General features: G+C 45.7%; 1 protein-coding gene across 1 annotated transcript in view; it reads right to left on the reverse strand.

Moving 5' to 3' along the window:
- Positions 1 to 10,597: 10,597 nt before the first annotated feature.
- The window catches only part of BACE2 (beta-secretase 2), a gene marked incomplete at its 5' end in the record, with an annotated part of 79,428 nt that continues 63,455 nt past the window's right edge, over positions 10,598 to 26,570 (reverse strand). Inside the window, one exon of the mRNA XM_040621658.1 lies at positions 10,598 to 11,075. Coding sequence (XP_040477592.1) covers positions 10,822 to 11,075 — 254 coding nt within the window. The remainder of the gene's footprint in view (positions 11,076 to 26,570) is intronic.

Below are 26,570 nucleotides of genomic sequence, written 5' to 3' on the forward strand. Positions count from 1 at the left end.
GCTAGGATGCATCTGGGAGAAACGTATGGAACATTCTCCCAAGGTAAATTATGCGGGAAAAAGAAGAAAGCAGAATGCTGTATATCATTTGTTACCTTTTTGGATTAAAAATGGGAGAGAAAATAAACACAAATGCTGGTCAGTGCCTCAAGATAAGTGGGAGGGCGATGGCAGGTTACCTCTTCGGCAGGGGCGGGGAGCAATACGGGAGGCACTGGACGCCAGGCAGACGAGAGGTCGGGAGTGGGAAGGAGACTTCTCACCATATGGTGTTTTGATTTTTGAACCCTGTAAAGATATCACCTATTCAAAACATGGGGAAACACAATAGCTCCAACATTGTGTTTTATGCCATAATTGGCATTAAAAAAAAAAAGAAGATAAAAAGCACAAACATCAGAAAGGACATAAAATTACCATCATTTGCAGCTGACAAAATTTTCTTCTTGGAAACCCCCAGACAAATCAAAGCAGAACAAAACTGCTCGTTAGAAACAAACAGTTTACAAATGTGGCCAGTTACCGGATCAACACAGAAAAACAGGTGCTTTCAGATACATGAACAAGAACCAATTTTAAAATGAATTAAAAAATCTCTTTCGTAAGGACAAGAGAAAATTCCAAATCCTTGGGAATTAAGTGATCAAGCAATAGGTGTGGATATACATGAAATGAAGTCTTCGAGGGACGTGATGGAAGACGAGTCCAGACAGAACTACTCATTCCAATAAATCCAAAGTCTCCCTCTCACAACAATGTAAATTTTCCCCGAATTTATCTATACATTTCGTACAATTCCAAAACAAATCTCAACTGGATAATTTTAGAAACATAATCCAGTGTTTCTCAAGGATATTTAGGAGAAGTATGTAACATTGCATGAGATGACTAACCGGGGGGGATATTTTATATTAATCATTTATTAATACTAATTATATCAGGGCACCTGATGACTCGGTCGGTCAGTTAAGCGTCTGCCTTCAGCTCAGGTCATGATCCCAGGGTCCTGGGATCGACCCCTGCTTTTCCCTCTCCCTCTGCCTGCCACTCCCCCTGCTTGTGCTCTCTTTCTTTCTCTGTCAAATAAATAAAATCTTTAAAAAAAAATACTAACCATATCAACCTTCCTGTATGTTAAAATCACATTAGTGACAGTAACTAAAACAGTGGGCACAGCTGCAAAAGCAGATACACACCTGGGTAAGAAGAATCCAAAAATGGTCCTTAGTAAATGCAGAAATTTAGAAATCGGCTCAGGTTGCCAATTAACCAAACGGCTCAAGCCTTTGGGCTGATCACGCAGCAGGAAAAGCACAAACACGTCATTTAGAAACATGGAAGTAGGGGTGCCTGGGAGGCTCAGTTGGTTGAGCGTCTGACTCTTGATTTCAGCTCAGGTCATGATCTCGGGGTCGTGAGATCGAGCCCCATGTCAGGCTCCACGCTCAGCAGGGAGTCTGCTTGAGATTCTTCCCCCCCCCCGACCCCTCCCACTCATGCTTTCTCTCTCTCTAATAAATAAATAAGTCTTAAAAAACCCCAAACAACAACAACAACAACAAAACCATAGAAGAAGTACCAGAGGAGAAAAGATTTGCACAGTAGGACCTACAGGTGGGTAGGGTGAGGCCGGGGACCACTGCTTTCTGTGAAAAGCCTCCTGGGATTATTTGAATTTTTAATGATGATGTCGATGCATGACTTCAATAAAAAATAAATGAATTAAAAATCCCTAAACTATTCCTTTCATCAAGAATCCCTGCATCTTGAGGTTATAGGTTAGTGTTGAATGTCGCACACTTGCTAGATTGTTCTATCTCACGCACGCGTCCCTGTTAGTACGTTTCTCTCTAAACATGGATGTGATACTGGGGTATTATTCAGCAAACTGCTTCTCTCTCTGTCCATTATTTCCAGATTTGCCCACATTTCTATTTCTTTAGGCTAGATTACAAAAGAAGGATCGATACAGAGAAGACATGGGTCTTGGTCGGGCTCTCTGGAATGGTCACTCGGGCTTACACCCCTCAGCAGCCCAGCAGAGACTGTTCACCTCTCAGGCAGCTGAACTGTCATTAAACACTGTGTTCGCTTGATTTCTAACTATGTAAACATTTTGCGTGCATTGTAAGATCGAAGGAGCCACCGCCTGTTTTCTTGACCATTGGTGTCCCACGTGTGCCAGCTTCTGCCTGCTTTTCTTCGGGGCTCTCACGTTCTTCTTTGGTGTTTTCAGGGTAGCTGGGACTTGTTTTAATGAGGGATGGTAAGACAGCAGAAGCGACTGTCCGGGAGGAAGATCCTGGGAAACAGGAGGCATGGCGTGCCCCCGGGGCCACGTGGGGAAGCACCAGGGACAACCGGGGACCAGGGGGAGCCAGGAAGAGGAGAAGACAAGAGCCTTCGCTGTGGCTTCCACAGCAAAGAATGGGTAAGCAGTGTGGAGAGGCTCAGGTTGGGCTAGATTCAATCATCTGAGCAGGCTCTAGATTCAATCACAGACGGCAGGGGCTGTGGTCTTTCGCTGCCTGGTATCTGCCCCTGGGGTGATGTGGGGAGGGGACAGAGGCCCGGAGCGTAGGAACCAGGCAAAGGAGACAGGTGGCGGCTGTGGGCTCTGGACTATGTGACTTGCATCTGAAAGGCCCGCACCCAGGGGTGTGGTTTACTCTGAAGTGAGTTGCTTGCTCTCGCTAGGAATTGGCTAACTCGGGCAGTCCAGTCACTCCGTGGTCAGCAAGGTACCCCATGTCAAAGCATCAGAATATAGAATATGGTTAATACATTTGGCTTATTGGTATGAAATTTTTATATGCAAAGGACAGCAGGCCTTTTGGTGTTTTTGTTTTGTGTTGTTTCGTTTTTTACCACGATAACACACTTAAGACCTTGGTCTATGGGCTCTCATTGTGTGGGTACGAACTTCCTTTCCCCAGACCTCTGGATTTCTCTGAATATGTCTTCTCTGTGCCCTTGCCTTCCACCCTGTGGTTTAAAAAGATATCTTTAGTAACAATGTGTACCTGATAGGGTCCGGTCTAAGGATGGAATGTCTGGTCAGAATTCCTTGTTCAATAAATGTTAGCTTCCATCCTTATATTTGTAAATATACAAATACATATTTGCAAATGTGTAAATATGCAAATATCTCCCCCAATATTTTCCCTTGTAGCATTTTTCTTTAAGCATATACCCGTTTTAATTTTTAAAAATAGATTTCCTTTCAATTCTCAATTTTTAACCTTTACAAAGACAGTAGCAGAATGGCTGAGATCATAGGTCTGGTTATCAGACAAACTGATTTTTCAAATATGGACCTGCCATCGAGTGAGAACCTGGAGAATTGGTGGCACCTCTCTGTGACTCAGTTTCCCTCCCTGTGCAGCAGCTAAATAAGACAGGCCAGGGGCTAGAAAATGGGTATTTGGGGATCACCCACAAGATTTACTACATATCTAGCTTGCATATTTTGAAGATTCTATCGTAGAGTAGAATGGAGGAGTAAGCATCCTAGGATACTTGCTGGGTATAACTACATGCACACACTTGGTTACATCTGCCAACAAAGGTACACAGAATTAAAAAAAAAAAAAAAAAAAAACACAAATGTCATTCCACAAAGTTCTGCAACAGCACCACCTAGTGACAAACACACAAAACCACATCTGCAACGTCACCCACAGCTTAAAAATGGCAAAACAATAAGCCAGCATAGAAAAAAAAAATGAAACTGAGATCAAATTATCTTCTTCATTACTAGAAAGCACATGTCCTATCCTCTTTCTCTGGTGACTCTGCTGCTTCACCTCCTACCAGTTTGAAATTCCCCTTTTTCCCCTTGTCACCAGACCCGTCTAATCACGGAAAGAAGTGTGTTTTTCAAGGTTTGGGGCAGCAGCTAGATCACAGCTCATGAGTGACATCTGTCTCTGTTCATTATTTCTGCTTCCCCCAAGCTGGCCACATCCCTCTGGAGAAACTGCCCCACTCAGCTGGACCCTTATGCTTCCGGAAGGTATGGCTCGGCATAGCACCTGGCGAGACAGTGGGGGGCAGAGGTTTGCCCTCAGAGGGACGGACCAGGGCCCCCTTCCAGGCAAATACTTGTCTGGTTGTGTGTTCCTGGGCATCTGTCCGTCTGTTGGATTCAGAGAACACCATGTCCTTGCAGGATGGTGGGCAGGCCAGCTGGAGCACCCTGCCGGCCAAGGTCAGTCCCCAGGACGAGGCTGACATTCTGTGCAATCTGTACGACCCCTTCAATGTGCTTATCTCTACACGGTCTCTTCCCAGCCTGGGGGTTCTCACGTTTCATAGCACTTCATTCTCCTCCCATCTTACAGCTCAGTGATTGGGTTTGGACTCTCCCTACATTCAGTTTTATCTGTGACGCTTTCCAGGAACCTACATTGTGGTAGCGGACGCAGGTGGACCAGGACGCGCCTCGGACAGTAATTTCGAAAGCGGGACTTCAACAAAAGCATTGAAATAATTCCACACTCAACAGGTTGAAAGTATTATTTATTCAAACAAACCAAATTCTTTTTATTTCCTTTTCAATGGTATACATCTGAAATTCGTGGAGCATACAAGTAGAAAAATAAGATTATTTTAGAAAACTCGAGTTTTGAGGTGCACAACAACCAGGGTGGGGCCGCAGCCGCAGAGCCACTTCTGAGGCGGGGTGCACACCCCTTCACCCCAACTGCTGGCCTAGTACAATTTCCTTTTAAATCAATACAGCTCACCAAAACACAGAGGGAGAACCCAGAAAGGAAACAACAGATTATCTTAAGCCTTTTCAGAAATACAAGTTGCACACAGAAATACATTCTGCAAAGCATGGCTGCTGATGGAGCTCCTTGGCCGGAGCAGGGACCCCCCGAGGCCCCGGTGAAGCCACCCTTCTCAAGAACAGAACAAGTCGCAGCTGTCAGGGACTGAACATGCGGATTTCAGGCCTGCGGTCTCTTTGTGCGAATGAACAGAAAGAGCAGGAAATACCTCCTCCTAGATTACAAAAATCCGGCTTGTATTAGCACACAGCCAGCCCCACTCATTCCGGTTTTTAAACACGCTGATTCCCAAAGTACAGAACTCTCGTTCCTGCAGCCCCTCACACGTTCCGGGTCGTTGCAGGGCCAAACAGGATTTCCAAGCTGACGGTTAAGAATGTACCACGGTCCACACTACATGACACATTATCTCCAAGAAGGGAAACGCGAAAATGCAATTCCAAGTTGTTACCCCTAGCAACAGAGACCACGAAACTGTATAAGAAAACGGAATTAAGGAAGTTTATTTTGGGTGATTTTCACTACAGATGAAACAGAGCCTTAGCTAGCTTTGTTTTTTATCTCGAAAAGATCATCTTTTAATGTTTTCTTCACTTTCATTCGGAAGCATTAACTTCGAAATTGTAAGGCTTGTGTGAAATTTTACTTTAATCGGTAGACAGAAGCAAGCGAAAACCTTGGTTTTACGGGACACTTTCAGCGACCTGTACATACGACATTTAACAGAGAAAAAGTAAACCCTGCCCTCCGGAGAACCCGCCCTCTCATGGTATTCTGGTCCGTGCGTGTGCCGTGACACAGATACACAGATTCCAATCGAAACGAAGAAAATCCTATGGAAAACCCCAAAGGTAAAGAAGGTTTCAAAGAAGCTCAAGGTTTCCACTCTCCCCCTAGTGACACCCTTCTACAAATGTCTTTTATAAACTGATCGTTGGTAACTCTATAATTTATCATTATAAATCTTATTGGCAAAATACTCTGCTTGATAGGTGTGGAGTACGCCTGTGTGTTACATCCCATGTCCACTTCACCAGTTTCTCCACTTCTGATCCTGAGAAATACTTCTCCCTCTGCAAAGGGAGCTGTCCGCATCGCCTCACCGCCCCACAGGCTCGCGCAAACTATGCTCATCCGCAGATACTTTAGAGGCGAGACAGGGATTTCCCGATCACACCTTCCGTATGTCCCAAGATGCTAGCTGGGCACACCCAGACTCACTGTTTGGGAGTGGTGCCCAACAAGGGCCCGAGGGCTTTCCGGGACATGTGGAGACCGCCAGGCATCGAAGGGCAGGCACCCTGGAGCCCCTCTCGCGGTGGGTGGGCTGGATCTGAATTTATCTGCATCTGTATTGATTGGTTGAGGTCACGTGTCCTCGGGACACTCAAAATTAACCCCAGGAACTCATGTGACTTGAGGTTTTGCAGACACACTGGTGTCACTACAATAGGGCTGACCCACCCCCAGGATGACATTCTCACCAAACCCGGGTGTGTGCCCAAGTCCCCGCCTGCGTTCACCAGGACACCCGGGGAGCCTAGTGAACCGCACGGATTGTGGCTAGGACCAGGGTGAGCTCCAGGACTCCTGCTGCACTGGGGGGGGGGGGGGCTCAGCGCCTGACACTACTTTCTGCAAGCGTCTCTGACAGCAGGTGTTCCCAGAGAAGGAATGTGGTCAGGAACCTGTCGGATTCCTTCTGACATCAGTGGGCTGCCCCAGCAGGGCTGGATGGATGCGGCTCTGTCTGAGTCGCTCTGGCTTTCAATGCAGAGGCTCAGACCCCAAAGGTAACTGCCAACTGCCCCCGCTCGCTTCAGCCTCTTGACCCTGTCCTATAAACTCCCCAGTGTGCAACCTTGCACCTACAGCCGCAGGACCGTGACTTGCTTGGGAGTTCATGCGTCTCTAGATCTGTTAGAATGCAGGTGTCTAAATACGGCTGCAAAGCAAGTTTCTCTTTGACAAACTGTAAATCCGGAGAGGTTCCTTTGGAAAATTCCTGAAAAGTAGGGGTGCCAAAAAAGATCATTTCCAAAGGTGGAAATGAGTTGCCTAGGACATCCTGGGATGTCCTCAGTTCGCCCAGACCTTTGCGGTCATCTGCTGACCAAGGGATATGACTTCCTACCCTACTTCCCTTCCCATGTTCTAGAACTTTCCAAGCCCCAACCATCCCCTTCCCTGTTCCCCGAATGAACCAATCTTCACCTGGCTCGGGCAAAGTGTCAGGGGCCACATTCTCACTTTGTCCGTGCTGCCATCGGACACATAACTCCAGCCTGAACACTCCTGAAGTGTGGGGTTTGCTGTGTGGAATAAATCACATCTCAGCTGAGGCAGCACCTTCACGGGTCAGGAAAATCTGAGGATTCCCGGAATTAATTAAACCAATTTCCAGAACAGCTACTTCTGCTTACTTTGTCAGCATACTTTCGATTGTTATTTTCCTTCCCCAGTCTTCCTGCTTGCCAATTAATTGGTAAACTGCCGTTAAGTCCAAATCTGAAATTGTTACAACCCACTAGAAATGTCCACAATAGCTTTTGTCGTCGTGGCGTTTCCTTGGCACTAAAAGTCTAGTATCTCCCAAATTTTACCTTTTATGATGTTTCGTTGTTTTTCCTAAAAAAGAAAAAAAAAATCGGTGGCGAGTGTTTTGTCTGAACAGTCATCCGTGATCAGTTCTAATCCGTGTGCGCAGGACAAAGGCACCCTGGGAGCCCACCCAAGTATCTGCCTTCCACTAATAAGGAGAAGCCGGTGAAACTCGATCATTGTTGCTTATGGAATAGGCTTTTGGGGGGGGGGGGCAGTGATTCATGTGGCCCCAGGCCAGAACTTAGAACTGAACCACGCTTGGCAATCCACCACGCGGGGGCCTGGTAAGAGGAACGTGACAAATTTTCATTTGCACAGGAACCTATTAAATTATGAAATAATCCTCTCTCCCTTCTTCAATAAGATAATGCAATCCCTAAATCAGACCTGCTTGCAAAATCTATTACCCAAAGCCTTGCAGGGCGGTTGAAGCGACCTTGGTGGGGGTGACTTTCATAGTCTTGAATTATAACTGACCCCCAACTGATCCCCAACCAAAAACCTCTGCATCTCACAACGAGTCAGGTAAAATCTTTCCGAATGTTTGGGAGCGGACTGCGTTCTGGAAAACATTCCCAGAAGTCACAAGCCAAGAACCTGTTTCTTTAATGCCAGGTACTTGTTTTTGGTTCAGAAGAAATACAACCTAGTGTATGGGAAATGCCAGATGATCTGACACCATGATCACGGTGGTGCTTTTTAAAACTCCCCAGGTCGGGGGGGGGGGGCGGATGGAGAAAAATCAGACTCAGTCCCCATCTTGTTTCTTGCTAGTTTTCATAAACAGTCCCAGCTACTAAAAACAGCATTTCATTGGGGCTTCCAAATAACTCATCAAGAATATAAAGTAACACCCTATTAAAAAAACATTGCTCACGAAAGAAGCATTCATTTCTCATGGGAGAGTTGACAACGTTTGACAACAGCATAATGCTAAGTGCAGCTTTCAGAAAAGGACCGTCTTCCAGCATTTTCCGCAGTAGGTTACAAGGTAAAAATGACACCCTCAGATGATTGTTACTTCCTTTCCCGTTCAAAGCAAGCCTTCTTGAAGGTTTTCCAAGCTCAGTATCAATTTACATAACTCAAGGAGGTGGGTGTCACTAACCAGGGTTTTGACTCAAAGTCCAATTTTCGACAGCAAGGCATGCCAGGAAAATGTCCCACATTCAATTGTCTGTTTCATTCTTGTTGCTAAGTTATGCTTTTGTAATTTAAGCATTTCCATTAAAATGTCACATCCAATGACATCTGAGATGAAAAGGTGGAGAAATCTGATATGAAATGCAGAGCATTATAGCAAACTTCATTCAAATACCCTAGCTTGAAATCTGCCGTGCTATTATCATGTACTCTGGGAACAGCGTCTGCTGAGCCGTTGTTCAACAGAAATGCTCCCCGGCTGGGAAACCGAGCACGAGAGATTGGAGCAGACGCCTGTGTGAAGGAATAAGCAGCCAAACGAACTGGGTCATCTCTGCGACTCCCTCCTTTTATTTCGGGGGTCTGGGTTTTCACAGCATGGGGAAGGTCTACTCTGGGAGGATTGCCTTCCCTTCCGTGCAAAGTGGATCACGGGACAAGAGCATTAGAATTCCAGAGACTTCTACTATGGAAATGTATTTTGGAATTATTACTACCGAGCCAAGACCAGACACGATAATGAGTACGTGGTAACAGAAACCCCTCCTGCTACCCCCACGTCAAGAGGGCCTTGTACACACCACATGCAAACTGTTTCCTAAAAAGGGCACAGAAGGTTCAGGTTCTAAGATACAATTCAAACCTTCTTCTGCAAGGACACAGTGACATGCGTGTGGCCCCACAGTTCTCCGGTCATACTGTCCCCAGTTTGGACATGCCCCGGTACAGGGAGCAGAGCCAGTGCAACATCCACACGCAGCCTACCTTGAACGTAAATGACAATCTAGCCAGAGGAGACACTCCAGTTAGCCCTTCCAGCAGGATTCTATCATATATTCAACCCATCCCAATAGCGATGCAAAAGCGAACATTGAACTTGGCGTACAAACAAGAGAAGGGATATTGGCTTTGAACCCTTCTTCTAATTATATCTGATCACAGAAGGCTGACTGCATCGAGTTAAGGCTTCTGCTTTTTTTTGGCAAAGAAATTAATTTCTTTATCAAATAAATGATAGTAAGAGTGAGGTCCCCCACAGAAGGGGGGCACTGCACACCCACCTCGCCGAAGACTGAACACGCCACAGGGAGGAAGCGTGTGGGTCAACGGCTCCACGATGTGTTCACGCTGATTCGGGCGGCTGTGCTGGAGTCTAGGGGTTTCTGCAAATGCAGACACATGGTCTGAAAGCATGGGAGAAGAAGTTCCTTCAAGTCCTCCGCATGGCTTGTGTCTTCCTTCCCCCGAGAGTTGGTCAGGATAGGAATTGAGCCATTTCCCTGTTTCCCTCCAGGGTAATAACCGACCTACCCCCACAGATTTGGAAACACAACTAAGCTAGTGAAGCAGGATTTGCTTTTCTCACCAGAACACCTTTTATTAATTTAAAGTAAGAGTAAGCACTGAAATAATGGCCCGCTTGGCAACAGAAGGGTACCTGTCACCCTCAGCGGTTGGAAGGAGGATTCTTCTCGCGGAGGGCAACGGCTGGAACCAGGCTGCCCGCAGCCCCAGCCGGGCACAGAGCCCTGGGCAAAGTCTCCACAGAGGTAGCTGCTTTTATCTTTATACCAACCAGACTACGGAAGCACGGAGTACGAGAGCACACGTTTCCTTCCCACTCTACCGTGACGGACAAAGGCTTTCCATCTTCAGAAGAGGCTGGTGAAGACCGCTGAGTGCCGTGTCCCTCCAAGAGGATTCTGGCTCCCACTCAGAGCACAGAGAGGCTCAGAAAAGGGCTCTGTTTCTGATTCAGAAGCAGGCAGGATGGTGAGATCGTCAGGCCCCAGGCCGCTTCTCCTGCTACCATACTGCAGGCCTCTTGTATTCTCCGACCCAGGCTGAGGCCTGGTGCAAAATACCCTTAAATGCAATTCGTATGAAAAGCTTCCCATTAGCTAAGAGGAGTTACGAACCACATGTACTCATTTCTCCAGAGACGGGAGGAAGAGGAGAACGAGCCAAAGCTTGCCCTCTTTTTTTTTTTTGGTGGCACACCTAGACAGTTTGGCATAACCAGTCACATAAAGCCTGAAGCCCAATTCACTCTGTTTTGGTTTAGAACGAGGTGTTTTTTATTATAATTTTTCTCGGAAGTGAGGGAGAAGAAGGAAGCTCTAAAATCAAGAATCAAAATACAGTGAAATCTGGAAGGCATCTGGGAGCAGAACAGATTTAAGACTAGTGGACAGAGGAAGCAGACCCCGCCTGCTCCACCTGAAACGTAATTCTCTTAACAGAGAGTTCAAGGTCGCTCGAGTTGGGGCTCCGCTCTTCATTTCCAGCGATGCCGGACGAGAGAGGACTCATCATTGACGACCTCGGGATCGCGGGGCAGCTGCCGACACGGAAAGGGAAGTAGCAGCAGGACGATCAGGATGAGAAGGATGACCGCACACACGCTCATGAGCGCGTACGAGACGATCCACAAAATGGGCTCATTCAAGGGCAGGGCGGGGACGCAGTTGCTGGCTATGTCGTCTGTTGAGAAAGGCCCAGAGATTTCAGACACTGGAGCACCTGCCATTTCTGAGGAGACAGAAGGGGGGAAATCCACAGCTGTGAAATGAGCCGGCCGTCGGTCCCCTCCGGCAAAAGAGAGAACACCTGCTTTGTGAAACAGTGGCCCAGGCGCTGGGCAGGCACCAAGGGGGGGCGCACTCTGTGGCAGCGGTGGCCCCAGAGGGTCCAGTCCCCGCCCCCCAGCACGGCCTGCTTCCGGGACTACAGGTGCTGAAGCCACGTGGCGGAGAGCAACGTGCAGAAGGGCACATCCAGAAGCGTCAGGTGCTCTGGGGAGGCCAAGGCTGCGGAGCCCTGTGGGCAAGGGCGCAGAGCTCGGTGCCGGGTGAGGAGGCTGGCTGGGAGGGGGAGGGGGAGTAGGGAGCTCGGCAGAGCCTGCCCGAATGCCCGGATGTCCCCGGCGTAGTCAACCTGACTTCATGCTCTCCGGTGCCTGTCCTCCTATCAGCCCGACCCACACTCTGAATGGGCTCCAAGACCACCTGGTCACACCAGAAGATTCTTCCCTGCCCCACGCTTGTCCCGCACCCCACCTACAGTGTAGGGAGGACCCAAGATCAGGAATGGTCTGTGAGGGCGACATGGAATCCGTGGCCTACCCGGGAACAAAGGGACACACAGCTACCGTTCACCTGGTGACTTGTGCTAGTGACACTGGGGTAATACTCCCCCAGGGGAGGAGGTCGAGAGGATTTCTTAAAGCAGGTTTGGGATTATGAGTATTTCATTTCACTACATCAGACGTATCTGCCCTTTTCAGAAGTATAGAATTTATCTGGCATTTTACGTTTCACTTGGAAAAAGAGAAAAGCCTTGTTACCCACCTCACCCATGTTTAATTAGAGAAATGAACATCTAGGCACAAAAAAACAATGTTGCTACGCATTTCATTTCTCTGTACTGAAGCTTCAAGACCCTAAGGCCTGCCAAGTAACAGCCTTATTTTTTTTTATTGAGGAAAGAAAAATTCAAAATAACAGGACGATGGCCTTCACAGAGTGGTTTAAAATGAGGGAGAAAACAGACTTGGTCAGAACACTTTCTGGCTAATGTGGATTCGGTGTGTATGGCTTCGTGGCTGCTTCTGCGAGCACCAGAAGAATCCAGGCAAGCGCAAGAGCCTGCGGACACCCAGGAGCAGAGGGATGCTGGCCTTCTATTCATCCAGAGCCCAAATGCCCATGGCTGAAGCCACCGCTGGAAACACACACTCGGTGGCCACCTACGTTTCTATTACAGTTTCTCTCTCTCCTGCTTTGTAAGAACCCTTCCGTGGTAGGACCTGAAGCGTCTTTCCGCAGCAGGTCATCTGTCTTCTAGCAAACGGACGAGACGTTTGAACACATACACTGATGTGGGTGACGTGTGCTTAGTGCAAAGACCCCAAAAGCCCGAGCGGCCAACAGGAGGCAATGAAAGTCACTGGAAACCATTTCTGCTTCCAGACAGGACGGAGCAAGAGGGGCCAGATTTACCCACGACCTGAAACAACTAAAATATTGGACAAAATACACAAAGAAACAAAGGCTCTGAACATATTGCCAACTGAGCAAGGAGCGTGAAGTCCCGAGAGAAGGGAAGACAGATGAAGGGAGCCCGACAGTTGCCTTGAGAACATTTCTGGGTTGTGGCACAGGGCTGGGGACGCGGGCAGAGGTGGGCAGCCTCCTGGGCTGGGGGGCAGGGAAAGGCTGGGAGGGCAGGGTTGGGAGGCTGGGCAGGGGGCAAGGCTAGGGGGTAGGGCTGGGCGGGCAAGGCTGGGAGGCAGGGCTAGGGCTGGGGGTGGAAGGATGGGGGACAGAGCTGGGGGGTAGGGCAGGGGGGCAAGGCTAGGGGGCAGGGCTAGGGAACAGGGCAAGGCTGGGAAGGCAAGGCTGAGAGGCAGGGGTAGGGCTGGGGAAGGATGAGAGGCAGGGCAGGGGGGCAGGGCAGGGGAGCAAGGCAAGGCTGAAGACAGGACTAGGGGGCAAGGCTGAGAGCAGGGCTGGGGGGCCAGGCTGGGGCGCAGGGCTGGGGGGTCCTGGAGTTCGGAGGCACAAGGTAGGACAGGAGGCGGCAGTACAGAAATTCCACACATCTCCCGAGGGCCTCCCCTGAGCCTTCAGCTGAGTGCTGACCAAAAATGAATGGAGGCGGGTAAAGGACCACTTGAAAGGATTAGAAAGAACAGAGCTCTGGAGCTCACAGGTAGGGCTGAGAACGGTACCTACAGCCAACTGCTTCCTGTTTGTTCTGTTTCCCAGTGTGGGGGGAAAAAAAACCCAAGCCCAATTCACAGGGGACCAGTTAGAGTCATAAGGGTCTCTCCTCCGTCCTGGGGGAAGGGAACCACGCAGGGCACACTGCTCTGATCTCATCTGAAGAAGCTTCAGAGCAAGACAAGGCAGGACTAACTTAAACATGACCCAGGACAAACTTCAAGAATACTCGCAAGAAGACAAAAGTACTCAGCACCCTTTGGGCAACTGGACCCAGTTTCAACGTGTTGGGGCTTACATTACCAACCGGCAATTCTCACACACCAGCAGGGTGTCCAGGAATTCAACTCACTTCTGATACTATCTACCCAGAAACAGCATCAGATCCCACAGTTAAGAAAGAGCTCAGGCCTGCATGCTTTGCTCCCCACTACTTCAGAAGTGAGTTAAAAGCCCAGGGTGTCACCTGCTGCTGACCCGCTGGCTACAGATGGGACGTCCCAACCACCCCCTGACCTGAGTTTGATTAATTTGCCAGAGCAGCTCCTGGAACTCAGAGAACTCACTAGATTGCTGGTTTATTATAAAAGACTAACTCAGGAACAGCCAGACGGAAGAGATGCCCAGGGCAAGGTCTGGGGAAGGGGGTGGAGCGCCTGGGCCCTCCAGGGGCCACTCTCCCCACAGTCCCCCGTGCTCACCAGCCTGGAAGCCCTCTAGACCCTCTCCTTTTGGGTTTTTATGGTGGTTTCATCGCACAGACAAGATGGATGAAGTCAAGGCCAGTGGAGATTGCTTCAACCCGCAGCTGCTTTCCCTCCCTGGAGGTCAGGAGGCGGGAGAGTTCCAACACTAATCACAGGCCAGCCCTACCCCAGAATGCTTTCCAAAGCCACTTTATTAACAAAAGACATCTTATCGCTTAGGAAATTCTGAGAGTTTCAGGAGCTCTGTGCCAGAAATGGAGACAAATACCAGATACACATTTCTTGTAAATCGTAATGTCCCAAGCACCCAACAAGGTGAAGTTCACAATGTCTGGCGTCCAATAAAAAATTTCCAAGTATGCAAAGCAGCAGGAAAACACAATTCATGGCAAGGGGGAAAATCAATCATTTGAAGCTTGGCAAGAAATGACACAGATGGTAGTATTAGTAGACAGGATATGAAGACAGTTACTGTAACTGCATTCCGCTTGGGATGCTGGAGAGAATATCAGACGTGCCAAGCAGAGACACAGGAGCTCTCATAATGTCAGATGTGTTAAGTAGACACACAGAAACTATAACGAAGACCTAAGTCAAATTTCTAGAGAGAAAAACTACAAGGATGTGAGACAAGAAATACACTGCATGGTATTAATAGAACAGATATCTGCAGGAAACCAAAAAAAAAAAAAAAAAAAAAAAAAAAAAAAGACTAGTGAACTTGAAAACACAGTAGAAACTATCCATGAAACAACAAAATCCTGAAACCATAAAGGGAGAACGTCAGTGAACTGCGGGAACACAGGAAGCAACTCAGTGTCCATGGAGTCAGAGGACCCCGATGAGGAGGGACCAGAGGCAGAACGCATTTGAAGAAATGATCACCAAAACCTTTCGAAACTTGAGGGCAACTGTAAGCTCACGGATCCAAGAGGCTCAAAGATCCCCAAGCACAAGAAACAGGAAGTAGGTTACACCAAGGGAACCGCTGAAAAGCAGTGATAAAGAGAGAATCACAAAAGCATAGAGAATAAAAGCAAAACGAAATACTCTGTATGAAGGAACAAAAAGAATTATAGCGAATTTCATCTCAGAAATAACACGAGCGATAAGACTGTGGAGAGACATCTTTAAAGTGCCGGAAAGGAAAACCTGGTCAACCCAGCTTCCCATACCAAGCAAGAATATCCTTCAAAGTGAAGATAAGGATTTTCTTTTCAGACATACACAAGCTGGAAGATTTATCACAAGGAGAGACACACACGCTAGAGTATTATCCTGCCATTTGTGACCACACGGATAAACCCGGAGGACATGATACCAAGCGAAATAAGGCAGACGGAGAAAGACAAACGCCACAGATCTCACTTATACGTGGCGTCTAAAATAGTCGAACTCAGCAGCAGAGAGTAGAATAGTGGGCGTAGATCTTGAGAGAGAGAGAGAGAGAGAAAAAAAAGAAGAGAGAGGAGGGCAGGGGAAGGGAGGGAGGGAGGGAGGGAGGGGAAAAAAGAAAGACAATGCGACCCATGTGAGCTGACAGATAGTAGCCGGCGGTGACCATTTCACAGTACATACATATGGCAAAACATCATATCGTCTACCTTAAATGTACATAGCTTTCATGTGTCAATTACACCTCAGTGAAGCTGAAAAAAAGAAAGAAATCATCACAGTCCATCTGCACTACAGTTACACTAACAGAAGCCCTTCAAGCAGATCGGTGACGTCAGACGGAAACCAGGACCTACACAAAGGGGAGATGAGCACCAGACATGGTAACTACCTCGGCAATTATCACACCTGCATTTTAAATACTTAAGGAGATAACTGCTTTAAAGCAGAAATGACACCGGTGTCGTGTGTGCCTTATCACACACGCATAAGTCAAATGCACGACAGCAAGATTGCGAGAGGCGACGGGAGGAGACGCACCCCAGAGCTTCTCCTCCCGTGTTTAGCGGTACAGCGAGCCCCTCGAGGCCCACGCTGCAAACCCTATAGCAACCGCCAGGACAGCACAGAGCTGGAGCTAAGACACCAGCCGAGGTCAAGAGAAATAAAAATTCTCAATCCAAAAGGCGGCAGAAGAGGAGGAAAAGAACGGATGAGACAAAGAGAAAACATGGGGCCACGTGGTAGATGAAAGCACCACCTTATCAATCATCACATTAAACAGAATCTACACTGGGGGTCAGCAAACTTTTTCTGGAAAAGGATCAGAAAGTAAATGAGTTAGGGCTTTTTGGGCCACGGAGGATTTCTGTCACATTCTTTTAGGATTTTTTTTTCACACCCCTTTAAAAATGTAAAACCATTTTTACAGGCCCTACAAAAAAAAAAAAAAAAAAGAAAAAGAAAGGAAAAAAAAGAAAAAAACGACAGGCCAGATTTGGCCTGCAGGCTGTTATCTGCCAATCTCTGGTCTCAACATCCCAAAGACAAAGCAGAGATTGTCGAATTAGGTAAAAAGCAAGACCTGACTATTTGCTCCCCAGGAGAAGCCCCCTTGAAACGTAAATACTCAAATCCCTTAGAAGTCACAGGATGGAAAAAGGTGTGTCGAGCTAATGTGAATCAAAAGTAACGCAGACAGAGGGGCACCTGGGGGGCTCAGTGGGTTGGGTGTCTGCCTTTGGCTCAGATCATGAGCCAGGGTCCTGGGATCGAGCCCCGTGTCAGGCTCCCTGCTCAGTGGGGAGTCTGCTTCTCCTTCTCCCTCTGCCCCTCCCCCTCGTTCATTCTCCCTCTCTCTCTCTCAAAATAAATACATAAAATCTTTTTAAAAATCTTAAAAAAAACAACTATACATTGATTTAAAACAAAGGAGAAGAAACGCAGAGGGGCTGTATCAGCATCAGAGGCTTCAGCTCAGAGCAAACAGGACTGCCAGGGGACGGGTTCCGCGCACACACAGGACAGAGCAAGACTACACACGTACGCGCCTCATACGAGTTTGAAAAGGAAGAAACAACCATGATGAAGCTGCAGAAGTTTATGGAAACCCACAAAGACAGAGACTTCAACAGCCCTCTTCTGCTCAGCAGCCAGCAAGTGGGCAGGAAGGGAGCGAGGGCAGGGACCACGCCAGCAGCACCACCCACCCGTGCGACCTAACGGCCAAGGGCACGGTGCTCCCCCCACCCGGCAGAATACACATTGTTGTCAAGAGCCTATTTACCAATATGGACTACATTCTGGGCCATAAGAACAAATAGCAAGACATTTGGAAAAGAATTCAGTTGATACTATGTTCTCTGACCACAGTGGGATTCAGTGAGAGGCCAGAACAGGGAGCGTCTGTGCTGCGGGCGGGGCGGCCAAGCCAGCGGAGGGGACCGGACTTTTTCCGGGTCCCCTACATATGCAAAAATTCAGCAACCTGGTCCTCGGAACACAAACTGTCCACTTTATACCAATTATATCCCAATGAAGCTGTTAAAAAAAAATCAAAAGAACGAGGTAGTCAAAAAAAGTATGTCAAAGAGCAACACGACAGGATTGCAGTTCGGCTGAAAAAGAAAAATGGAAAAAAAAAAAAAAAAGAAGAAAAAGAAAAATACGAACCTAAGCCCAGCTCTGCTAGGTACATGGGGGTTAATTCTAGCACTGTTCAACTCTCAAGTTTATATACATTTTTTTATATATATAATACAACTATATCAAAACCCTCACCAAAGTCAAATTGTCTTCAGTGTACGTGTATTACTTTTATATTCAGAAAAAAGTTTTTTTAAGTTTTTGAAAAATAGCACCAATTTAAATTTGCCAGTCAAAATGTATTATCTGGAAACAACCGTGTCCTCACATTTCCTAAACAGTTACTTCGCATTAAAGGAGGGGTGCGGGCGGGCAGAACGTGCGACTCTTGATCCCGGGGTCCTGAGTCTGAGCCCCATGTTGGGTGCAGACATGACTTAAATAAATAAACTTTTTAAAAATTAAGGAAAGTTGATTTAAAATTACTACTGGAGACTACTTTCTAAGAATGCCTTTCTCTGGATGGTATGCACACTTATTTACATAGGCTATTAGTTCTATGATCATGGAATAGATTTTAAGTTTTTATGCTGGAATTACTCACGAGGCCCTCCTATACACTGATGAAAGCACGGACCCTGGGGTCAGACTGCTGGGGTTCAAGTCCTAGTTCCCACTTAGGAGCTGTGTCATCTTGACCAATTTACTTAACTTCTTTGGCCCTCAGTTTCCGTATCTGTAAAATGGGGAAGGTAACGGCAGCTACGAGTTAGTCTTGCTGAATGATCACCAAGCTAACAGAAGGTACTTAGCACAGTGCCTGGGGTAAGGTCGGTGCTTCCTAAGTATCTCCTGTTAATATATTGTTATTTTAAATCTTTCATCAGTGTCTTGGGTTACAATTTTAATTATGTTTTCTCTGTCTTATCTCCCAGGAGATCAGGACCCAGTTTATAATGAGCACCCAAGGAAGACACATTAATCTGCCAACTATAAAAATTATCATGGTTGGGTCTTTTCTGCCATGGTATGCAAAATAAAGTGAACTGTCTCCCCAGATCAATTCTTTGGTACGAAGATGCCTTCTGAGTAGCTGTGGTTGTGTGGTTCACTTGGAAGAACGTTCTGAAGTTTACAGGACTGGTGTCCTGGACCTGGGGCCATTTTGCTCTGCAACCACACGAAAACCACTTAGTACCCCCCGTCCTTAGTGTTCTTTTCTGTCAGATGAGGAATGAGGGCTACCTGATCCATGCCTTTGGGGCCCCTGGCTTTGGCATCTTTCGACTGGATTCTAAGTCGACGGCAGAAGCCTATCTCTGCAACTCTGCTCTCACAGCTAACTTTCCTATTTTTAAACATGAATATGTACCAGATGATCCACTTTCAACCTGCAGCAAGGAAAATTCACAGTGAAATGACTGCCACAATCCACGAGGAGTCTCAAGTTGTAAAAGCTGAAATCTATACAGCTCTTGGGTGCTAAATGTCTCAATCTATAAAAAGAGATGGGTGGTATTTCAGAAGCTTTGGATACATTAAGAGAGAGCTGTCACTCTTGACACTCTATTATCTTCCTAGCTCTAGGATACTTGGCCCGGGCAACACAGAGCAGCTGAAAACGCTCCAGCCTCTAACACCTGCTCCTGGCCTGAGAGACTCTCTCTGGGCCGAGGCTCCAGGTCAGCCCACCCCACAGCACATGGGGACCGCCAACCTTGTTTACGTGGCTCTGATCTGAGACCAGAATAGGACTCTTCGTAGGGGTTGGGGGGTGAGGCGAGGAGACGCAGGGCAGCATAAGAGAAGCATCTGTGGATCTTTTTCCAAAATAACCATCACCCTCCCACCCACCACCATTCTGATACACCCTGGCTGAAAAAGGAGGGGAGGGTGTGGGCCATAATGTATTTTAGAGAGCTCCCCAGGAAAAGTCTTCAAAGAACTCCCACTCACTGCTCTCCTTCCCACCCTGCCCCAACCCCCTACAAAAAAGCCTAATCCTCTAGCTAAGTGTTGTCTGACAAACACCAATTATTATGAAAAGCAAATAAAAGACATCAAGAGAAAAGGGAAGCTCCCAAAGGTTTGGGCTCCGCCAAGTGCTAGCTGGCACCAAGGCAGAACTTCCTCCTACTATAACACAGAGAAAAGATGATAAACTCATATTTTTAAATATGTAGATGAGCTGAGAAATAAGCCCTAGAACTGGGGATCCAATGCCAGGGACGGGGGGAGGGGGCAGAGGGGGGCAGGCAGAAGACTTGACCCCGGCACCACAGAGATGGGGGACAGAGCCCGGTGCAGGGGTGGAGGGTGCCGGGAAAACTCTGCCACCCAGGAAGCCTGACTCTGCCTGAGGTCCCAGGAGCGGAGGGTGACGAGGGCGAGAAAGAATCTCCCGTGAGAAACAGTCTCCCAACCACCACCTCAAGCATGGCGGCCATCTAAATTTACACAGCTTGTGTAGAAATCCGAAAAGTTCCATCGCCTCACACTCAGCAGAAACAAATGCGAAGTTGCTTTAGAGCAACATTTTTACAACCCAAGGTGCACTGAACTCTCTCTAAAGGAAAAAAATAAAAAGCATTCCCACTAAAGATCAGCTCACAACAAAGAGTTGCAAACCAAGTGAAAATCCGCCATGACAGAACGGTCAGCCGCCCCGAAAACGAAGAGATCAGTTCTCCATAAACGATAGGAAAACAGAACAAAATGCTTGAGATTATACAATAGCCGTGTTTACGATGATTAAAACCTCATGAAAATACTAACAAGATTTTTTTAACAGGCTGACTTCAAAGTTCATAAAGCAAAATAAAATTAAGAACAGCAGGGAAGTTTTGAATAAAGAAGAAGAATGCACAGAAACTAACACTCTAAGATACATCAACTGAACAGAACAGCAAGTCCAGAGATAAAGAGTTCCAAACATGTACTGGAATCTGGCATATAATAATTGTGGAATTTTAGATCAGGGAAGAAAACGTGGATTATCTGAAAAACGTTATAGGAACAATGGGGTAGTCACCTTGGGGGAATAAAGGTTATCCATACAGACTACATCAAGGTAAATCAAACACAAAAGTACTTGCACGGATCACAAAATAATTTCAAAAATGTGACTTCAAACCTAAGAGCCTTAAGACAAAATACTGATACATTTAAATACATAAAAGCATTTTTACAGGGGCGCCTGGGTGGCACAGCGGTTAAGCATCTGCCTTCGGCTCAGGGCGTGATCCCGGCGTTGTGGGATCGAGCCCCACATCAGGCTCCTCTGCTGGGAGCCTGCTTCTTCCTCTCCCACTCCCCCTGCTTGTGTTCCCTCTCTCGCTGGCTGTCTCTATCTCTGTTGAATAAATAAATAAATAAAATCTTTAAAAAAAAAAAAAGGCATTTTTACAATAAAATTCATCAGCAGCAAAGCAAATTTTTAAATACTGTATAACTGAAATATGGGTTATAGTTTTTTCTCCAAATGGTTAATCACTCCATTACACCGTTTCTACAAATCAATATAAAAAACTAAAAACCCAATAGAAAATAATAGGGAAAAGATATGAGCACATAGTTCACAGAAATGGAAAAACAAATGCCCTTAGACACATGAAAATAAACTCAACCTCATGCATAAAAGTAATTAAATTAAAACAACACTGAGATCATCATTTCCACCTACCAGATTGGCAAAATGCCCAAAAGTGTGACACCACCTCATTGGTGATGCTGACTGGGGAGTCAGGCCATTGTAAACGTTACTAGAGAAACTGGTACAACAGGTATAAAAGAGTATAACCTCCCTGGAAGGCAATGCGACAATTCCCATCAAGATTACAAATGTTTGGTGCGCCTGGGCAGCTCAGTTGTTAAGCAGCTGCCTTCAGCTCAGGTCATGATCCCAGGGTTCTTAGGGTTGAGCCCCACATTGGGCTCCCCACTCAGTAAGGAGGCTGCTTCTTCCTCTCTCCCTCTGCCGTTCTCCCTGGCTCATGTTCTCTCCCTCTCTGTCAAATAAATAAAATCTCAAAAAAAAGAAAAAAAAGATTACAAATGCTTATACCCTTTAACCTGGCAATTCTACTCCCAGTAATCTAACCTAGAGGTATACTTTCATATGTGTGAATGAACACAGACAAATGGTATCACAGCAACACTGTTTATCATAACAGGAGACTGGAAACAACTTAAATATACCAATAAGGAATTGTTAAATAAATTAGAGAACCACATAACAGAGGATTATGAGGCTCAAAAAATAATGAGGGAACACTTTACGTACTCATGATTGCCTCTGAGGGTGTGGGGACTATATAATGCATTCTATCACTGGAACATTATCTGGCCATTTTCAAAAATCAAATAAAATAATGGAGACAAAGTAAATACAAGCCACACAAAATTATTACAGAACACTACAAAAAAGTAAACAAGTATATTTGAAAAAGTACAAAGTGGAATTTCGAGAAATGAAAAATACAAGCCATGCAATTAAAAACTCACTGAATAGGTTGGGGCGCCTGGTGGGCCAGTACGGTGAGCGTCGGACTCTTGGTTTCAGCTCAGGTTGTGATTTCAGGGTTGTGGGATGAAGCCCCACGTAGGGCTCTGCATTCAGCGAAGTCTGCCTGAAATTCTCTCTCCTCCCTCCCTCTTTGCCCCTCCTTGCTCACGCATGCTTGTGAGTTTTCTCTCTCACTCTCTTGAATAAATAAAATCTTTATAAGAAGAAAACCTCACTGAATAGGTTAAATGGTAGACTGAACACAGCTGGAGAGAACTAGGGCAATATAGCATGTGTCTGCAGAAACTACACAGAATGCAGCAAAGATAAAGAAAGGAAAATATGAATGCAAGGTCAATGGATGTGGAGGAAATGAGAAATCTCAAAATTTATCTCAGGAGATCCAGAAGAAACTAGTAAAAATGGGTGTGAGGCAAGAGTGGAGGAGGTAACAGCTTACAATTCTCTAGGATTGATGATAAAAAACACGAATTGTCAGATTCGGAGAGCACAATGAGTCTTGAGCAAGATCAAAAACCATCTCTATCTAGATACATCATGGTGAAACTTCAGAAGAGGAAAAATTTAGCCTAAGTCTGAACAGCAACCAGAGAAAACAAACAGATTACTCTCGAAAGTACAACTGAAACTGATGGGGGTTTTTTCACCAGCAATAATGCTGGCCAGAGAACACTGAAATAGCATCTTTGAAACACTAAGGGAAAATGGTCGACCGAGAATTCCATCCACGATTCAAAAATTAGGGCAAAATGAAATTTTGAAGAGATCCTAAAGTACATTTTTCAGCATAGGAAATTTGCTGTTTCGTAATTTGTTTATCCCGTCTCCTTCATTCTGGGCTGTTTTTAGTTTGATGAAAATGGTGGTTTTATGTAATAAGGTACTTACTGAATGATGTAGTACTTTAATTCATTTTATGAATAAAGCTGCTTCTGGTTAAGTCTTTGGGTGGACACACACATTCATTTCTTCACTGCACGTACCTAAGAGTGAAGTTGCTGAGTCATGGAGTAGGAATATGTTTAACAGTAGTAGAAAATGTCAAAGTGTTTTTCCATTCAGACCAAACGATTTCAGCAAACTGAGAATCCCTCGACTGAGGATTAGAAGGGAATTCCACAAACCTGCTCCATGAATCAGACTACAGGACTGCTTTCATAGAAAACCCAAGCAACTCCAACAACTATTTTTTAAAAGGAGAATTCAGCAAGGTGGCTGGATAGAAGATTAATATACAAAAAGCCCCTTCATGCCTATATACCAAACAATCAAATGTAATTTAAAACAATCTCACTAACAGTAAGAGCTAACAGGTATCTAGCAAGAAGTACATGTGTAAGACCCTCTTGGAGAAAACTACAAAGCTGATGTAGGACATAAAAGAAGACCTAAACAGGGGCGCCTGGGTGGCTCAGTCGTTAAGCGTCCGCCTTCGGCTCAGGGCGTGATCCCAGCGTTCTGGGATCGAGCCCCACATCAGGCTCCTCCACTGGAAGCCTGCTTCTTCCTCTCCCACTCCCCCTGCTTGTGTTCCCTCTCTCGCTGGCTGTCTCTCTGTCAAATAAATAAATAAAATCTTAAAAAAAAAAAAAAAAGAAGACGTAAACAAATGAGAATTAGTACATTCATGGGGAAAAGACTTGCATAATAAAGACTTGATTTCTTCTCAAGTTCATCTGTAAATCCAATGCGGTTGCAATCAAAATCCCAACGGAGTTCTCAGATGTTGCAAGCTGAATAAAAGGACAAAAGTAGCCAAGAGCATTTAAAGAAGAATAAGGAGAGGAGTTGAGCCCTTGCTGGCTGTTAAGTCTTACTGTAACTATAGAAATTAAACCACATGTTCAAGCACAGGAACAGCAACTACACTGGTGGGATAGAAGAGAATGCTCAGAAATAATCCAGATGCGTACTGGGTCTTGGTACACGACAAAGAGATTATTAAAATTTAGTAGGTATCTTGCAAAATTAATTTAACCTGAATCTAACCAAGCCTCTAGACCTAAGTTCAAGTTTACAGAAAGGTAAGGTTAAATGAACATCTTAAACGATACTATTAGAAAAAATCCAGACAAATCTGAATATGATATATTCTATAAAACAACTGGCCTTCAAAAGAAAAAAAAAAAACCCACAGTGAAGGAAACCATTTTTGAGGTAACTGAGGAAATCTGAATACGGCCTAGATATTACATAAGACAATGTAAATATTGTTAAATTTTTAGGTGTCATAATGGTATTACATTTATTATGAGCCTGTCCTTATTTTTAAGAGGTATTTACGGATGAAATATTATGGAGTGAAATATTTAGGGGTAAAATGTCATGATATCTGCACCCTATTTATAAATGGTTCAAACAAGAACTACATACACATGTATACTATAGGTGGCAAAATGGAAAAATTATCAAATCCAGACAGTGGGGGCACCTAAGTGGCTCAGTCGGTTAAGCGTCTGCCTTTGGCTCAGGTCACGATCCCAGGGTCCTGGGATCGAGCCCTACATTGGGCTCCCTGCTCAGCAGAGAACCTGCTTCTCCCTCTGCCTGCCGCTCCCACTCCCTCTGCTTATGTTCTGTCAAATAAATAAATAAAATCTTTAAAAAAAATCTAGATGGTGGGTATGTAGGACATCATTGCATTATTTTTAGTCTTTCCCGTATATTAAATTTTTTAAATAATAAAATATTGAAAATATCAGAGGGGATAATATATGCAAGAAATAATCCTGAGAAAATTGAATGTCCTTATAAAAATGAGATTCCTGTTTCACAATATACAAGAAAATGAGGGGGGAAAATCTTTAGATCTTTAGAAAAAAATCTCTATTTTCTTAGATTGAAGAAAAATTTCTTAAATAAGGTACAGAGTAAAAGCCATTAAGGAAGAGATTGGTACATTTTATCTCACTAAATTAAAAAAAAAAGTAAATGAAAGATAATAAAAACAAGTAGAAGAAATCCAGAGAGATTAGCAGATATTCACCATGCATAAGCCCCCCAAATTAATGGATCAAATATTAAGAATGTATAGATATCACTAAAAAAGACATGTAGGAAAATATACATAAGCTATTGGTAGAAAAATTCACCGTCAGAGAAAAAGCTCGGACACCCGATAAGTATATCAAAAGCTGTATCATCTCAAAGCGCCTGGGTGGCTCAGTTGGTTGAGCGTCTGACTCTTGATTTCAGCTCAGGTCATGATCTCAGGGTGCTGGGATCAAGCCCTGAGATGGGCTCTGCGCTCAGTGGGGAGTCTGCTTGAGATTCTCTCTCTCCTTCTCCTTCCACTCCTCCCCCCACCCAAACAACAAATAAATCTTTAAAAAAAAAGTTGCATCATCTCAGAAGTAACCACACTGTGACGCTATTTCATACATACAGATGGGCAAAACACAAAAACAAAAGAAAACAAATGAACATTCTTATGTAATTCTGATGGTCCAGCTGCCCGGAGGACAAATCTGACAGTAGCCAGTAACACTGAGGATGAGCACACCAAACCATCCAGAAATTCCATTTTCAGAAGATCTCAATAGCATGCAGCAAGATGTTCACTGCAGTACTGTTTACAACTGCCAATATTAGAAACAGTCCAAATGGTCATCGAGGCAGAACTGGGTAAATAATCTGGGTATATTCATACAAGAGGATACTACACAGCGGTCAAAATGAGAGAGCCAGTGCTCCCATCAACACGGAAGAGCCAGTAAATGTGTAATGCTGACTACAGAGCAGACTGAAAAAGGACACGCATGGTACTACAGGCATTCATATACATTTAAAAACACCAAAACCCCATAACCAACCAACCAACCAATGTTTTGTTATATGGTACTTATCTATAGGTAGACGGCAGACAGCTCTTAAGGGGACTCCAGTGATCCCCGCTCCCTGGTATTTACTTTGTGTAATCCCCTCCCACGCTGGGCCAGGGTTGTTCTGAACAACCAACAGAATAGGGCAGAAGTGATCGTATGTCACTTTCGAAATTGGGTGTAGAAAGACTGTGGCTGGCGGCGCTTGGGTGGCTCAGTCGTTAAGCGTCTGCCTTCGGCTCAGGGCGTGATCCTGGCGTTCTGGGATCGAGCCCCACATCAGGCTCCTCCACTGGAAGCCTGCTTCTTCCTCTCCCACTCCCCCTGCTTGTGTTCCCTCTCTCGCTGGCTGCCTCTCTCTCTGTCAAATAAATAAATAAAATCTTTAAAAAAAAAAAAAAGACTGTGGCTTGGGTGCTGTGTGGCACTTTTACTCTCTGGAATCACGTGCTCCCAGGTGACCAGGTACCCACCATAAGGATGTTCAGGGAAGCCTGGCTTGAGGTCCCAATGGAGAGGAAAGGAGGGCTCCTCTCCCCAACCACAGGAGTGGGCTTCCAGCAGGACCCTCCACCCTGCTGGGAGACCCTAGCCCAGAACCACCCAGCTAAGCCGCTCCCTGACCCTTGGCACCTGCACAAGGTCAGAGTGCTGCTAAATGTGGGGCTAACCTGTTACCAAGCGATAGACAACTAATCCAAGGCACTTAGACCTATGGACTGAAATCTTAAGTGTGTAGTAATTATGAGAAGAATCTACACCAGTTTCAG

This window comes from Ursus maritimus, unplaced genomic scaffold (genome assembly GCF_017311325.1).
Source record: "Ursus maritimus isolate PB19 unplaced genomic scaffold, ASM1731132v1 scaffold_4, whole genome shotgun sequence".
NCBI classification, from domain to species: Eukaryota; Metazoa; Chordata; class Mammalia; order Carnivora; family Ursidae; genus Ursus; species Ursus maritimus.